Source organism: Oryctolagus cuniculus, chromosome 8 (genome assembly GCF_051225735.1).
Source record: "Oryctolagus cuniculus isolate XC-2025 breed Fujian yellow rabbit chromosome 8, ASM5122573v1, whole genome shotgun sequence".
Classification (NCBI taxonomy): domain Eukaryota; kingdom Metazoa; phylum Chordata; class Mammalia; order Lagomorpha; family Leporidae; genus Oryctolagus; species Oryctolagus cuniculus.
In genome coordinates, this window is record NC_142874.1 from 81,058,441 (window position 1) to 81,073,113 (window position 14,673).

General features: G+C 41.3%; 1 protein-coding gene across 50 annotated transcripts in view; it reads right to left on the reverse strand.

The window, feature by feature from the left end:
• Nucleotides 1-3,246: 3,246 nt before the first annotated feature.
• ANK2 (ankyrin 2) overlaps nucleotides 3,247-14,673 on the reverse strand; it is a 676,765-nt gene continuing 665,338 nt past the window's right edge. For 42 of the 50 annotated variants that reach the window (XM_089302912.1, XM_070047718.2, XM_089302907.1 and 39 more), the window contains 6 exons: nucleotides 12,691-12,783; nucleotides 12,107-12,190; nucleotides 11,502-11,666; nucleotides 10,020-10,202; nucleotides 7,864-7,955; nucleotides 3,247-5,518 (listed from right to left, as the gene is read on the reverse strand). In XM_089302912.1, the coding sequence (XP_089159038.1) occupies nucleotides 5,335-5,518; nucleotides 7,864-7,955; nucleotides 10,020-10,202; nucleotides 11,502-11,666; nucleotides 12,107-12,190; nucleotides 12,691-12,783 (801 nt within the window). In that variant the 3' untranslated portion in view covers nucleotides 3,247-5,334. The remainder of the gene's footprint in view (nucleotides 5,519-7,863; nucleotides 7,956-10,019; nucleotides 10,203-11,501; nucleotides 11,667-12,106; nucleotides 12,191-12,690; nucleotides 12,784-14,673) is intronic. The other 8 variants (XM_089302910.1, XM_070047709.2, XM_070047730.2 and 5 more) reach the window with 2 other exon arrangements.

Here is a 14,673-nt window from a genome sequence, read left to right on the forward strand (position 1 = left end):
GGGACAGAACCCGGTGCCCCAACCGGGACTAGAACCCGGGGTGCCAGCGCCGCAGGCGGAGGATTTGCCTAGTGAGCTGCGGTGCCAGCCTACATTTGTATTTTCTATCCTAGAAGAATAAGTTGATGTTTCAGTACCTACCCTGAGGCATACTCTTCCACAGAGAGGTAGACATCATGAATACCAGAGGTCTCACAAAGTTCATGGAAAATGTGAATAATTTTTACTTACATTTTCCTACAACCTTCTATATTTGTTTAAAAATTTATTTATTTATTTGAAAGTCAGAAAGGCAGAGTTACAGACAAAGAAGAAGAGGCAGAGAGAGAAATCTTCCATCAACTTGTTCACCCCCTAAAATGGCTGCAACGAACAGTGCTGAGCCAGGCCAAAGCCAGGGGCCAAGAGCTTTTTCCAGGTCTCCTATGTGGGTGCAGGGGCCCAACCACTTGGGCAATCCTCTGCTCCTTTCCCAGGCACATTAGCAGGGAGCTGGATAAGAAAGAGAGCAAATAGGATTCAAACTGGTGCCCATATGGGATACCAGCACTGCAGATGACAACTTTACCTGCTGTGCCACAGTGCTTCTATATTTTAAAAGAGATCTATTTATTTGAAAGGCAGTGTGACTGAGATAGACAGACAGACAGAGAGAGAGAGAGACAACTATCCAGTGGTTCACTCCCGAAACACTTGCAGCAGCCAGGGCTGGGCTAGGCTGAAATCAGGAGCCAGGAGCTGCATCCAGGTCTCCTGCAAGCATGGCTGACCCCAAGGACTTGGGTCATGATTTGCTGTCTGCCAGGTGCATTAGCAGAAAGCAGAGGAGCCAGGACTTGAAGCATCACTTTGATGTGGACGCAGGCTTTCTAGGTGGTGGCTTAACCTGCTGTGTTAGAACACCTGCCACCATAAACTTTCAGAAGTCTCAGTCATATGAGTCCACAGTGGTAGATGTTAAGGCCACCATGAACACCATGGTGTTTCCAGATTAAGGAGATGACAGAGCAGGGTTAGCTGCCCTTCCCCACATCTGGTGTGGTGAGGCACATTTGAGGCAACTGTTAATATCTCTTCTTTTTTTAACTGATGAGGAAGTTGTATTCCAGAGGGAAAGCTTTCACAGAGTCGCACAACAAGTATTGACATAGCTGGATGGAATCCAATCCAGGCCTTATTTTAAAACCACATATTTAACCATTCCATCACATTTTCTTAGAGAAACATTTAAAGGACACCAAGTGAATGTTTGTAGTGGTCGAAGAGATATCTCTGGGTATCATATGAAACAGACAAACCCAATGTATATTCACATGTACCATTTTCTCCACCTTGTGGAGCTGAATTAAAGCAAAGGATGTGGCAGGTGGTGTGGCACCCAGGTTAGCCTCTGTTCAGGACGCCCACATCCCATCATGAGTGCCAGAGCTCAAGTGCCGGTACTCCAACCTTTGACTCAGCAACCTGATGATGCTCCAGGTAGGCAACAGATGGTGGCACAAGTGCTTGGGTTCCTAACACCCACATAGGAGACGCAGATGGAGTTCCTGGATCCAAGCTTCAGACTGGCCTAACCCTGGCTGTTATAGGCATTTGGAGAGGGAACCCCAGTGGATGGAAGATCTCTGTCTCTTCCTCTCTGTCACTCTGCCTGCCTTTCAAATAAATCTTTTAAAAAAAAAAAAAAAGGGGCAGCGTATTTATTATTCCTAGGAAGTCAGAGTATAACCAAAGAGGAGCATTTTCAATTTATGTGCAGGAGTTAGAAGTGAAATTCACCTCCCCATCATCCCTCCAGATATTCTTAAATGCTCTATTATACAGTGAGGTAAAGTTGCATTGCACATTTCATTGTGTGGTTCATTCTGATAGTAACTTTGGTTTTAATTAGGCTAGAAATGAAACCTTACCTTGAATAAGGAAGAAGAATGCAGTTTTCCAGCAGAGGTGGTCTCTGAAGGCAAACTCTTTAAAACAATTTCTTTTCCTTTATGGCAAAATGAAAGTAAACAGATCATCACTTTTCCATTTAAGAAAACGCATCGCTATTTTGGTTCCTATTGAATATATGTTTAGCTTCTCTTACCTGTTTTACTCTTGTGCCCACTGCCCACACATAGACCTTCCACGCTGACACAAAATTGAATGACTTCACAAGCAACCTAATTCCAAATTCAAGTCTACATCAATGTGCTTATTCGCAATTGTTTATGATCATACATGATCCCCAGTCTGGAAGGTTTGTCTTCACTCCACTTTTAAATCATTTTCTGCTGTTAAAGGGTATATGAATCACTGACGTTCACTTTTTAAAAATGGGTTTTGCACAGCAAATAATTAAACAGGAGAAAACAGTGGATATTACCTGATTCTTTCATCTTAATAAAACCCAAGGCAATGCAACCCCGGAGTGCCCAAGAACAGATAGCACAGCACTTCAAACAAACAAGAGGTGGTGGGATGGTTACACAGGCACTCCTGCTTTGGGGGAAAAAGACAGTTTTCTTTGCAAAATTTCAAGCATTACCCAGTATTTTAATTTCAGAAGGTCTTGTAAATCTATGATGCAGATAAACAAAACCCAGTAGGCTTTATATATCAAACTAGATAATATTTAAATAAAATCTACCCGGTTTCTAAATCAGACCTTTTTTGTTTTGTTTCTACTGGAAAAAAGTCATTAAAGAGATTTTTTTTTTCAAAAAAAAAAGGCCCAAACCAAACACAATTGACTTCAGTTTTATATAGCCCTGACCTATTTTATTTATATTAACATTTCCATTTAATATTGAATTCTTAGGATGTGAGAGAGAAATAAAATGCCAGAGTTAAGTGCTGTTCCCAAAGGCAGAAACGTTTCGGGAGCGCATGGCCCTGTGAGGAAAAATCCAACAGCAAACCTGCCCTCCTGCCCTGCTGTGCTTTCAAACCGTGGTCCCCTTCTCATCTTCCCCAAGTTCCTATTTACCATGTACTAGTGATCGCAAAACTGCAAATAAACCCTCATTCCACCACCATCACCCCCTTTTGCATAATGATACAACAGAAGTTCCTTGAAGGCAGACAGAATCTTTCTATTTATTCCAACAGTGCTGGGCATGCTGCCTACTCAGTTATCAAATAAAAACAATATGAAATAAAGCAAGTTGTGTCTTTTGTTGGTTTCATATCTATCTCATCTCTTTCATAGTCTCTTATTCTCCTAAGATCACACATTCATGATAAAAAAGAACAAAGCACTGTTGCCACATTTAACACTTGTACATTTTATTGAATTAAATCAGCCATTGTACACGTTGCAGCTATGTATTGTTAGTGTTGTAGTTTTTCCATTAACTAATACATGCCCTCATAGATATATTCAATTAGTGTTATCACCATGGGAACAAGATGCTGATTCTTCAACTGAAAAATTCACTTCTTCTCACAGTATTCAAGTTTTTTGATAACACAGCAAAAAATCAAAATCAAAAAAGGTGAATAGCCATTATGTTGTTACACAGACATCATCTGCACTGCAAATAACACAACAGAAATGCTTTTCTTGAGCTCCAGTGAAGTTTTTGACAAGGCCGTGGTGCATCTCAAAAAAGTTTCACCAGTGGCCTCTCATTTTGGCTGCCAAAAAAATGCTTATTTCCTACCCAACTGCCAAAAGTGCTAGCATTTGAGGCTTAGGAGATCTGGCTTATGGGAAACCTCCCTCCTAGGAAATTTTCTCTCTTGGCAACGTTGCTTTAAAAGATGAAGTGCCATTGTTTGTCACATTTGTTTTTGACATTCGGAGCGATGAGTCATTTTTGCACAACAGGAAAAGACCAGAAAGAATTGGAAAATGTTCAATCCCTGGAGGATAGGTTCTGTTTTTTATTTTTTTAAGTTTCATCTTCATTGAATATACTTTTCTTTAACAAATAACTGATTGAAAATGTATACTGTTTCTGAATATATTTGTGAATATATTTATATATATATATATATGTTAAAATGCTACACAGCTTCAACCACTAGAGGAGTGAGGAAGAGGACACTGAGATCACTCAGATCATACAGTCCCTTTGTTGAAACAAACAAATACAAAAGTGCACGAATGCACTTGAGAGTTTCCAAGGGAGAGTGGATTTCAAATAAATAAACCCAAAATTTTAACCAAAACCAACTTTTCAGAGATTCCTCAATCTTGTCAACAAGCTGAAAAACAGACCTAGCTGGACAGTGAAAAGTGCTCACTCAGGGTAAGAAGAAGGAAAACTGTTAATGTGATTAGACGAGAGTTTGGATTGTGGTTTTGATTTCTGAATGCCACATGCAGGTATTAGAGAAGATACAAATCTGGAGAAAAGAAAAAGGAACCACTCCAACATGGTGAAGGGCTTTAGCCTTGTGAGTAGTGGGCAAATCTTGTTTCCAAAGAATTATCTACAGTGCAGTGGCCAGAAGAGAGTACCACCAGTAAGACAGCATGGTTTGCTAAAGCAGCAATGAAAACTGGAGAACTATAGTAGTTATAGCTTGTAAAATACCCTGCCAATGTGTCCAAGATCTAAGAGACCTGAAGATGCTAGGAAGCTACAGGATGCAGCCGCTAGCAACTGAATACCTCACTGCTTCACCCTGCTTTCTGCTCCTCTCTTCCCCTGCCTCAGAGTGGCTGCTGGAGAATCACAAATCATGGCTGGCCAGCACCAGCAGTAACTTCTCAGGACAGTTCTTCAAAGTCATTAACCCATCTTTAACTAGGAGCAATGGCTACGCTGCAAGTTCTAAGGTCTTAATAGATCTGAAGTGCTTCTTGCGCAGTAGGACTGAATTCTCATTCGATTGTGTTAGCAATATCTTAGCAACCATCGTTCAACAATTTCTAGAGGCCTTTCATTCCATGATGCCCAATGCAGTTATGATAGGCAGTGGTTTTAATTTTAATATGTTGTTCATCTGAGTGTTTCAGCTATGTACATTGTACATGGATATCCTTTACAGGATTCCTAACAACTGTCACTTGAAGAGGTCTGCAGGTGAAGTTCTTCCGATCAATGAGTTTTCACGGAGCTTGTGCAGAAGCAAAGAACTATGGAGGTGGCCAGTCCCCAGGTTAGCACAGACACAACAAAGTAGTGGATACAGCATCCAGAATGAAGGATGCTATCTTTGGTCACAAATTAGCTTATAGTGAAAGAGGATGGGGAAAAATTAAAACAGACTGCAGTATATTTGCTAACAGCGGAAATGTCAGGGTGTCCCAGTAATTAGGCCAGTTGCGTCACTCCTGTATGGAAATGGGAAGTTGCATACTGAGTGAACGTGTGGTTTCTGGTGTGAGAATTGGGCAGCTCCTCATTTGGCCTCTTGCTTCGAGTCCTCCTTGCAGAAATGGCGGAGGAGTTGCTGGAGATCACGCTGGAGATCGTCCTGGTCTAGTGCTTCTGGCACATCCTCCAGGTGCTCCAAGTCAATGTGTTTTCCATGCTGGTCCTTCACCACAGCCCTCTTCTGGGTACTGGCTTTACTCAGTGTTGTCCTGGTGGGGAGCAGACAAGAGAAAATTACACTCTTCCTCTCTTGCGGTAGGTCAGTTGCTAGCTATGAGGGCCACCACTACAATACTTATCGCCTTACTTCTCGGTACTTCTACATCAAGTAATTAGGAGAACTAAAGAAATGTTGTCATCTCTCTGAATTGACTCATAAGATTTTACAAAGCATGTTTTAGAACAAGGAGTACTTTTTAAATCTTTAAAAATACTTCAAATCAATGAAACTGTTTAAAATGGTTGTCTCAAAAAGTAACCATGGGATAACTCATGTTATCATTAAGTTGCATTGGTTTAAAAGCACTCCATTTTTCTGCATCCCCAGCGGAAAATGATGACATTGTAATTTGTTCACTCTCAGTTCTTCTCACTCTCTACTTATAAATATATATTCTTCATTCCACAGATATTTTAGAAATGGATTTTACTGTTCTACTGAATTAGGCAACTAAATCTTAGGGAAATTATGACATACACCAAATAAAAAAATAACAGTTAGAATGCAATGGACGGAGAGTCAGAGTGCAAGCCTGAGTCGGTAAGCACCATGCCATGCATCTTCACCTAAAACCACAATGGGGAATGATCTGCTTCGGAGGCTTTACCCAGAACTTTACTGAAAGATCCCAAGTGTTCAGAAATGGGTGTCTTGCCCACCTTCCAACACCTCTATATCTGTTTAGATAATACTGAAATTTTTTAAATGATTTACTTCAGTCAAAAAACTTCCAGGTTTCTTTTTGTCAAACTTGCTTCCTTCCTTGTTTGCTCATGTTGGTTCCATTGCCCCTTTCCTTTGATACTATGTGAATTATTGTATATCTGGAAGGAAACTTAAATGTATTCCTCTTGAAAGGTCGAATGTGATTCCAACGGTTGAAATCATACTGTGTTTTCCTAACTCTCCAGCATGCATTGTGTTTTATTCCCCTCCAGACATGTTTATATCAGACTATTTCTACCAAGAGATAACAGAATCTTTCAAACTATTGATGTCAGAGGAATAACTTCTACAAGAGGACATTTCCAGTATTCTGTGTAGGCAAATATATATGAGTGTGTTTATGAATATGCATATGATCAAAGTATCCTCTGCAGCATATAAGATACAAATGTTGTACATCACAAATAAATTCCATAACTGACTAGCTGTGGGAACTCAATCAAGCTGTCCATATCCTTGACCTTAAATTCTCCAGCTGTAATTGAGAATTTCAAATTAATTGGTCTCTAAGTCTATACCAGTTTAAAGATCCCATAATGGCAGGGTATGTGGAGTTTATGAGTTTTTGTTCAAATGACTGGATAAAAGACTTAAAAGTTCAGAGTAGAGAAAGCATTTTAGCCTTAATTCATGGGGTATTTCGAACGTTCTAAGAGAAAAACTGCACTCTTTTAAATTCCTAGCTCCTGCAGTTTTTCACATTTGATTGGAGGGTAGAACTGCGATAAAACCTTTAATTTTGCTGTTCTAATTATTATGTTCTAGAGGCTTAAAATAGCTTTGTAGAGTACTATAAATGACAATCTTTCTTTCCCTTTCAATGAAATGAAAAGCATAATAGTAACTTGGATTTCCATTGTGTCTTCACTGCAAAGCTGCGGACATTTTATTAATACTAATGCTTACAGTGCCACTTCAGGGACTAAAGAGAGCTAAAAGTAGACAAGGGCCCAATATTCTGCACCAAATCCATGAGGGAGACAGGGCAGATCAGAGCACTCCAAACCATCCCCCTTTTCTATGCATAAAAATGTTCTGCTCACTGCTCACACAATACTTCCTTAACTGACTAAAGCCCTTGGTTTCAGCATCACTAGGTATGCTCCAGCTCACAGGTATGACACTCAGGCTCATGTTATTTGTCACACACATGCAGAATCATGAAACTGCTTGTTAAAAAAAGAAATAAGCAATTTACCATTTGAGAAGTGATCTGCTAAGACTGAGCTGCATGTAGCTGATCACAAAATTGGTGAGGATTTCATCAGACTTCTCATCCTGGGCTTTCCAACTCTACCAATGCAATGGAATATCCCAGCTGGGTGGCTTCAACTGTATTGGATTATTTGCTAAAACCCAGGGAGTCAGGCTGTGCAGACAAGTGTCAGAGTATCACTGTGTCTTACCGTTACTTTTAAAGCATCAGGAGAAAGCTCTAGGCACAACACAGTGACAGGTCACCACCAGACCAAAGCCTTATGATATAGAAGAACTGGCACTTCCTGAGGGGCTTCAGGGCACATGGATGGGCTCTGCACTTCTCTTCTCAAAATCAGAGAAGTTTTTATGGTATTAGTTGGCAAAACATCACCCCATGCTCACCCAAACCTTTTAATGACTGATCCATCCTCTTTCAGGATTTCATTCTCTACTAAACTGGGAAAGTGGACTTTCATGTGGCTACCTGCATAACTCAAAGCCTGAGTAAGAAGGAAAGAAAACAAGAGAAAACTCATCATAAATAACAAACTTTAAAATATACTGCTGCTTTGCTCATTTACAGTCACTATGAAAATATGTGGCTTATAGAGAAATAAAATTAACTTGGGATAGAGAATCTGAGCACGGAGTTCTAGTTAACACACCCCCTAACATTTCTCCCATTTGAAAGCTCCTCCTTCCTTACCTCCCTCCTTTTTTTTTTTTTTTTTTTTTTTTACAGTGACAGTGCTAATGGTAAACAGAACAGTCTGAGGCAAAAAACAAACCAACAGGGCCCAGTGTCTAACTCAGATAATTCATCATTTGAAATCCAAGGTTGCAAATGGTCAACATGTGAAGAACTAAATGTACTTAAAGTTTGTTTTTAACATCCCAAGCATTCATATGTGTTCTCAATTTATATTGATGCACCAGAGAACACACACCTAGCATTTGGCCTCACAAGGTTGCAACAGCAAACATACTTTGCAGATGTTTGTTGGATGTGCTCATAATTCCTTAGTCAAAGGTCTGGGGATCAGATTTGTTTCAGAATTTTTGGCTTTAGAAAGGTAATATGATATATGTACTGTACATTCCTCACACCACAAAGAAGTCACAGGCAGCTTCCTATAATCAAACCCATTTTCTATCATAGGAAAGCCTATGAATACTTACTCCATGTAGCACAGAAAAGCTTCATACCATAGTAGTTCCATGCCCGTTTACATCACTATATATTGCTAAATTTGCCTGCAATTAACTTGAAAATTTGTCTGGGATGCTGGGATGTTAGAATATTTTTTGTTTTGCAATCATGTTGAGAGTGTGAATTTTTCACAGAAAACTTATTTCCTAACTATTGGAAACTAAAACTTAAACAATGACAAATGATTTTTCCTATGTTTGAATAGAGAATACATCTGAATTTTCTTCAATGACAATATTTGGGGATATAGATTAGCAAAGCTAATTTGCTTTCCACTATTCACTGGGAGTATGTGGACATTTCTGCAACTTTAAAAAAAAAAGTTTAATTTTTTAAAAAGTGGAGAGAGAGGGAGGGAGGAAGGGAGGGAGAGAGAGAGAGAGAAAGGGACAGAGAGAGAGAGAAGTATCTTCCATCTGCTGGTTCACATCCTAAATGCCCACCATAATTGTGGTTGGGCCAGGCTGAAGCCAGGAGTCCTGAACTCAATTTTGGTCTCCTGTGGCAGGGGACCAATTACTTGAGCCATCACCTGCTGATGTCCAGGGTGAACATTAGCAGAAAGTGGAAACTGGAAACGTAGCCAGTTCGTGAAGCCAGGCACTTTAAGAAGAGCTGCAGGCATCCCAAGTGGCTTACCTGCTGTGCCACGTGCCTCTCACTTCTGCAACTCTGAAGCCAGACGCATGAAGGTGGCGCAGCTCCAGAGATTCTGGGCGTGATTCAGCAGAAATGAATCCTGGCAATGTCAATTTGTAAAAACTCTGCCTTTTAAGATTTATTTATTTATTTGAAAGTCAGAGTGAGAGAGAGGGAGGGAGGGAGGGAGGAAGGGGGGGGAGAGGGAGGGAGGAAGAGAGGGGAAGAGAGAGAGAGAGAGAGAGAGAGAGAGAGAGAATCTTCCACCTGCTGGTTCACTCTTGAAATGGCCACATTCTCCTGGCTGCTCCAGGGCTGAAGCTAGAAACCTGGAATTCCATCTGGGTCTCCACTTGGGTGGCAGGGCCCAAATACTTGAGCCATCTTCCGCTGCTTTCCCAGACGCATTATCAGGGAGCTGGACGGGGGCAGAGCAGCTGGGACTGGAACCAGTACTCTGACCTGGGTTGCCAGGCATCGCACGAGGCAGCTTAGCTCAGCTCACTGGCCTCTTTAAGAGTTCTTAAGGTGACATCAGAATCAACAAAGTTTGGGGAAATCCTACCTCACTATACAAGTTACTCAAACAGAAATGAATGCAGCCTTCCATGAATTTATGTATGGAATGACAAAGTGACAAAAAAAGTTCCTTTCAAACACAAAGCAAACATAAAATGAACACACAGAAACACACAACATGTTGATGCTTCTATACCTCTTCAAAGTCATCTTTGGCTGAAGGAAGATCAGTGGCTAAACTAGAATCCCCCAGGTGTTTCTCCATCCTCTCTCCATGCACCATAGTTGTTTTAACAACTTTGCTGACTCTACGGCCTTCCACTGGTTCAGCCTCAAATTGTGAGGTACTGGACAAAATGCTGGGTTCAGACAAAGTTACCTAATGAATGAAGGACATACATTACACAGTGTCTGATTGCCAAAACGTAACAAGTAATGGGGTTTTCTATGCTTAAAAGAAACCGAAAGTACAACATTGTATACTAGCCTTCTAGAGAAAGGTATTTTGGGAAAGACACAAAGAATGAGAAAAGAATAAATAAACACATAGTTAGTTGGTGATGTTTATTTAATGGATGTATCTCCACAGTACCTATCAACAAGCTAATTAGTGATTTGAACAGTTTGTTAGTTTTGTGAAGTGAAGAAACCAGCTGTTTAGCGCAATATTTACTCAACTTGTGGATGAACTTTTTACTAACAGATAATGGTTTTGGGTTTGTTTGTTTGTTTGTTTGTTTGTTTTTTCCATCATGAAGCTAAAACTAACCCTCAAAGAAGGATGTGAATGAATGTGAAAAGGTGAGAATTTCCCAAGTTACATGTCAAGGAGATTTAACATGTTCCCCCAAAGAAGGAATTAAAAGAGTTAGAAATAAAGCTACAAATTAAGGAGGTTTTGGATCTGATTTTTAGTGTCCCTAATATGGCAGAAGATGGAATAACAAATATTAATACAGAGCAACCCTCAGAATGTTGGGGTACTGACTGAACACAAGCACTGTAATACTAATTCTGCCAAGTCTTTTCATCACACACTGCTTGCCAGGAAGTGGGATTTTTTTTTTTTTTTTTTTAAAGACAGAGTTACAGAGAAAGAGAGAGAGATTTGCCTTCTGCTGGTTCACTCCCCAATGGCTACAGTGGCCACTGCTGGGCCAAGCTGAAGCCAGGAGCTTGAAATTCCAGGCAGGTCTCCCATGTGGGTAGCAGGAGCCCAAGTACATGGGCCATCTTCTGCTGCCTTCCCAGGCACATTAACAGAGAGCTGGATCGAAAAGAGCAGCCAGGACTCAAACTCATACGGGATGCTGACATTATAGGCAGCAGGTTAACCAGCTGTGCCACAGTGACGACTCCAGGAAATGGGATTTTATTCTTGTAAAATCTGATTTTTGGATTTCTATTATGATTAACTATGAATTAAGCAGACAATCAAAAATAAAATGGAGCAAAGACAGTGATGGCTACAAAGCCCCCTCATGGTTATTTTGAAATTATACAGAATCACACATGAAAAAACAAACCAGAAAGCCAGAAGCAAATACGCAACTACAAGCAGATGGCCACATCAAAAGCAGAAGTGAGGCCAAAGCGAATCAACAGGGTCATCCATATTGTCTGAGCTCTGTTTTGTGCCTCGGCAGAGAATGAGATTTGGAGAGTTAGGTGTGCTCACCTCTGACTGTTCGATGTTACTCTTCAAGACAACGCGCTTTATAACTTTGGAGTAGCTGTCCCCCTCAGTGATGCCGACAGGTTCCTGTGGCACTCCCTGCACTGTAATCTCTTCTTTTTCTATGCCATCAGAGGACACATAGCGCCGGATGATTTTCCTAGTAACCTGAAAAATATTTCCTTAATGTTATCTTTTTTTTTTTTTTAAAAAAAGGGAATTATTTATTTAAAAGGACAATTACAGAGAGAAAGAGGCAGGGAGAGAGAGAGAGCCTTCTATTCACTGGTTCACTCCCCAAATGGCTGCCACAACCAGGGCTGGGCCAGGCTGAAGGCAGGAGTGAGGAACCCCATTTAGGTCTCCTACGTGGGACCAAGGAACTTGGGTTATCTCACTACTTTCCCAGGTGCATTATCAGGGAGCTGGATCAGAAGTGGAGCAACCAGGACCTGAACCAGTGCGCATGTGGAACGCTGGCATTACAGGCAGTGGTTTAACTCACTGAGCCACATCACTGATCCCAACCTCAGTGTATCTGCGTTTGAGTTACAGTGCCACGGTACTGATCAATTTTATACAGGAAGTTGGGATGCACTAGACAATACCTTCTTCACCACGGTGTGTCCATGCTCGTCAATGTATTCTTCTTCAGTGACAGTCTCCGGAGGGAGGTCAGGCATGTCATCCCCCTAAATGGCAGAAAAAGGGTCATGTTCAAGTGTTCAGCACAGATTCTGAAGAACCATGCCCACCTGTTTGTAATGTAAGGAATGTTAAAAAAAAAAAAAAACATCAAAGCAAGGTTGAGAAGCATTGTTGAGATGCAAAATCCTGTCAAGGAGTTTGTTAACAAAACAAACCAAAAGCAGGTGGGTTATAACATGCTTAGGAGAAACTGACCAAAGTTAGGTAAAAGTTAAACAAACAAATGAAAGCAGACAAGCAAGAGGTGACGTGTGGGTGGAACTGAAGAAGCCAAATCTTGCTTTTGCTTGTTTGCTCTCCTGGAGGTCATGTTGCGAATGGCATTCCCACCGCACTCTTTACAAAGACAGAGTTAAGGGATCTGCTTTCTAGCGCCCATGCACTACCTAAGGAGCATGCCAAGCCTCACTGCTCCGGGTGTGTCACTCCGTAAGGGAACAGGGACAGCACTGGCTCTGGCGTGCAGCAGTTCAGCAGCTGGTACCTGAATAATCACTCGCCGACGGACAACCCTGGTGGTTATCGTCGCCTCCTCGTCTGAGCTGGCCTCCAGCTCACCTAATTCCTCTGTTAGCTCCTGGTGGAAGCATGGAAGCACCATCTTGTTTAATATGCTAAAGAATGCTTTTTTTTTTTACTGGTTTCTGTTAACGCTCAAAATGAATTCTGAAAGCTTCGTTCATGAAGGCTTCGGTGCGAAAGTCAGCAGGTGTGAAAAGAAGTGTGTGCTTGTGCTTGTTCTTGTGTTTGTTTTCCAGAACGTGGTTATTTTGCTCAGCAAATGGACAAAAAGATCTGGAATTCTGAACGTGGTGGGAGAACCCACCCGCGAAGTAAGCAGCCTGCCTCTGCGACGTCTTTCTGTGTGTAAACACAGAAGCCCAGCAGTGCATTAACCATGTTGGCTGTGGACACTCTTGCCTAGAACTGGAATTCTTAACCCAAACGTATAGGAATAGCTTCTGTTTGTAGCAGAACTTCCTGCAGGGAGTCAAAATTTCTGTAGCATTTTTCTAGTCAGTGTACATCTCCCTCCCATTAAAAAAGGCAGCTATGCATAATCGTAGATCTACTTTCCAGAGAAGCTTATGCAGAGACTAATAAGGTTTTGTAGGTAGGGCCCAAAGCCACAGATGGGGCTATTAGATCATTTTAGATGAGTGGTTTTATCTTGGGAGTCACAGATTGAGTCACTCTTTCCTAACAGAATATACTTTTTAAAAAAGAGAAAACTAAATTTGCTTAATATATTTAAAAATTCTGCATCATTGTTTGCTAAAGTAAAAGTAACTTCTAGGGGCCAAAACAGTGACATAATGAGTAAAGCCACTACCAGTAGTGCCAGTATCCCATATGGGTGCCGGTTCCAGTCTTGGCTGCTCCACTTCCCATCCAGCTCTCTGCTGTGGCCAGGGAAATCAGTAGAAGATGGCCCAAGTGGCTGGGCCCCTGTGCCCACGTGGGGAACCCAGAAGCAGCTCCTGGCTCCTGGCTTTGGATCAGCCCACTCCAGCTGTTGAGGCCATTTGGGAAGTGAACCAGCAGAAGGAAGACTTTTCTCTGTTCTCTCTCTCTCTCTCTCTCTCTCTCTATATATATATATATGTATGTATCTGCCTCTCTGTAACTCTGCCTTTCAAATAAATAAGTAAATCTCTAAAAAAAAAAGTAAATTCTAAATCAGGAATTTCAATACAATCAGGAATTTGCTGCCTGGAAATATGATTGCTGAGGCGGGTGTTGTGGGGTGTGCATCAGGTTAAGCTGACCCTTGCAACGTCAGCACATCAGCAGTGCTGGTTTGAGACCTGGCTGGTCTGCTTCCGATCCACCTTCCTGCCAACGCACCTGGGAAGGCAGCAGACATGGCTCAAGTACTTGGGCCCCTGCCACCCTTTTGGGAGGCAAGGATGGAACTCTTGGGGTTCCTGGATTTGGCCTGGCCCAGATGACCTGGGGAATAAGCCAGCTGATAGAAGATCTCTCTCTCTCCCCTTCTCTCGCTCTGCCTCTCAAAATAAATAAACATGTATTTTCTTTTTTTGAAAAAAAAAAAAAAAGAAATATGACCTGCAAGGAAAGTAATTGAAATTGGATACTCCAATTGGGGTCAGAAGAGTTTCTGTATCACTAGGAAGCTTAAGAGAGACAATCAGATATTTATGACAAAGAAGCAGAACATGTTACTGTATAAAATATGTGGAATGTGGAATGACTGATCAAAATTTATTTAAATGCACAGCATAGATTAAACATGAGTTATTCCAATACTTATGTGCTCAATTTGCAATCTTCTAATGTGAGACAGTATGTATGAAACATTCATATTGATATTTGTTGAAGACCAGAGCATGAGGGATAAATAACACTGTGCTAAGGTGCACTCATACTAAAAGCCCATTCATGGGTGGCTGCATTACTTTAGAGAACTGTCCCAGCAGGCGACAGTTCTCTTCTGCCTGCGTCT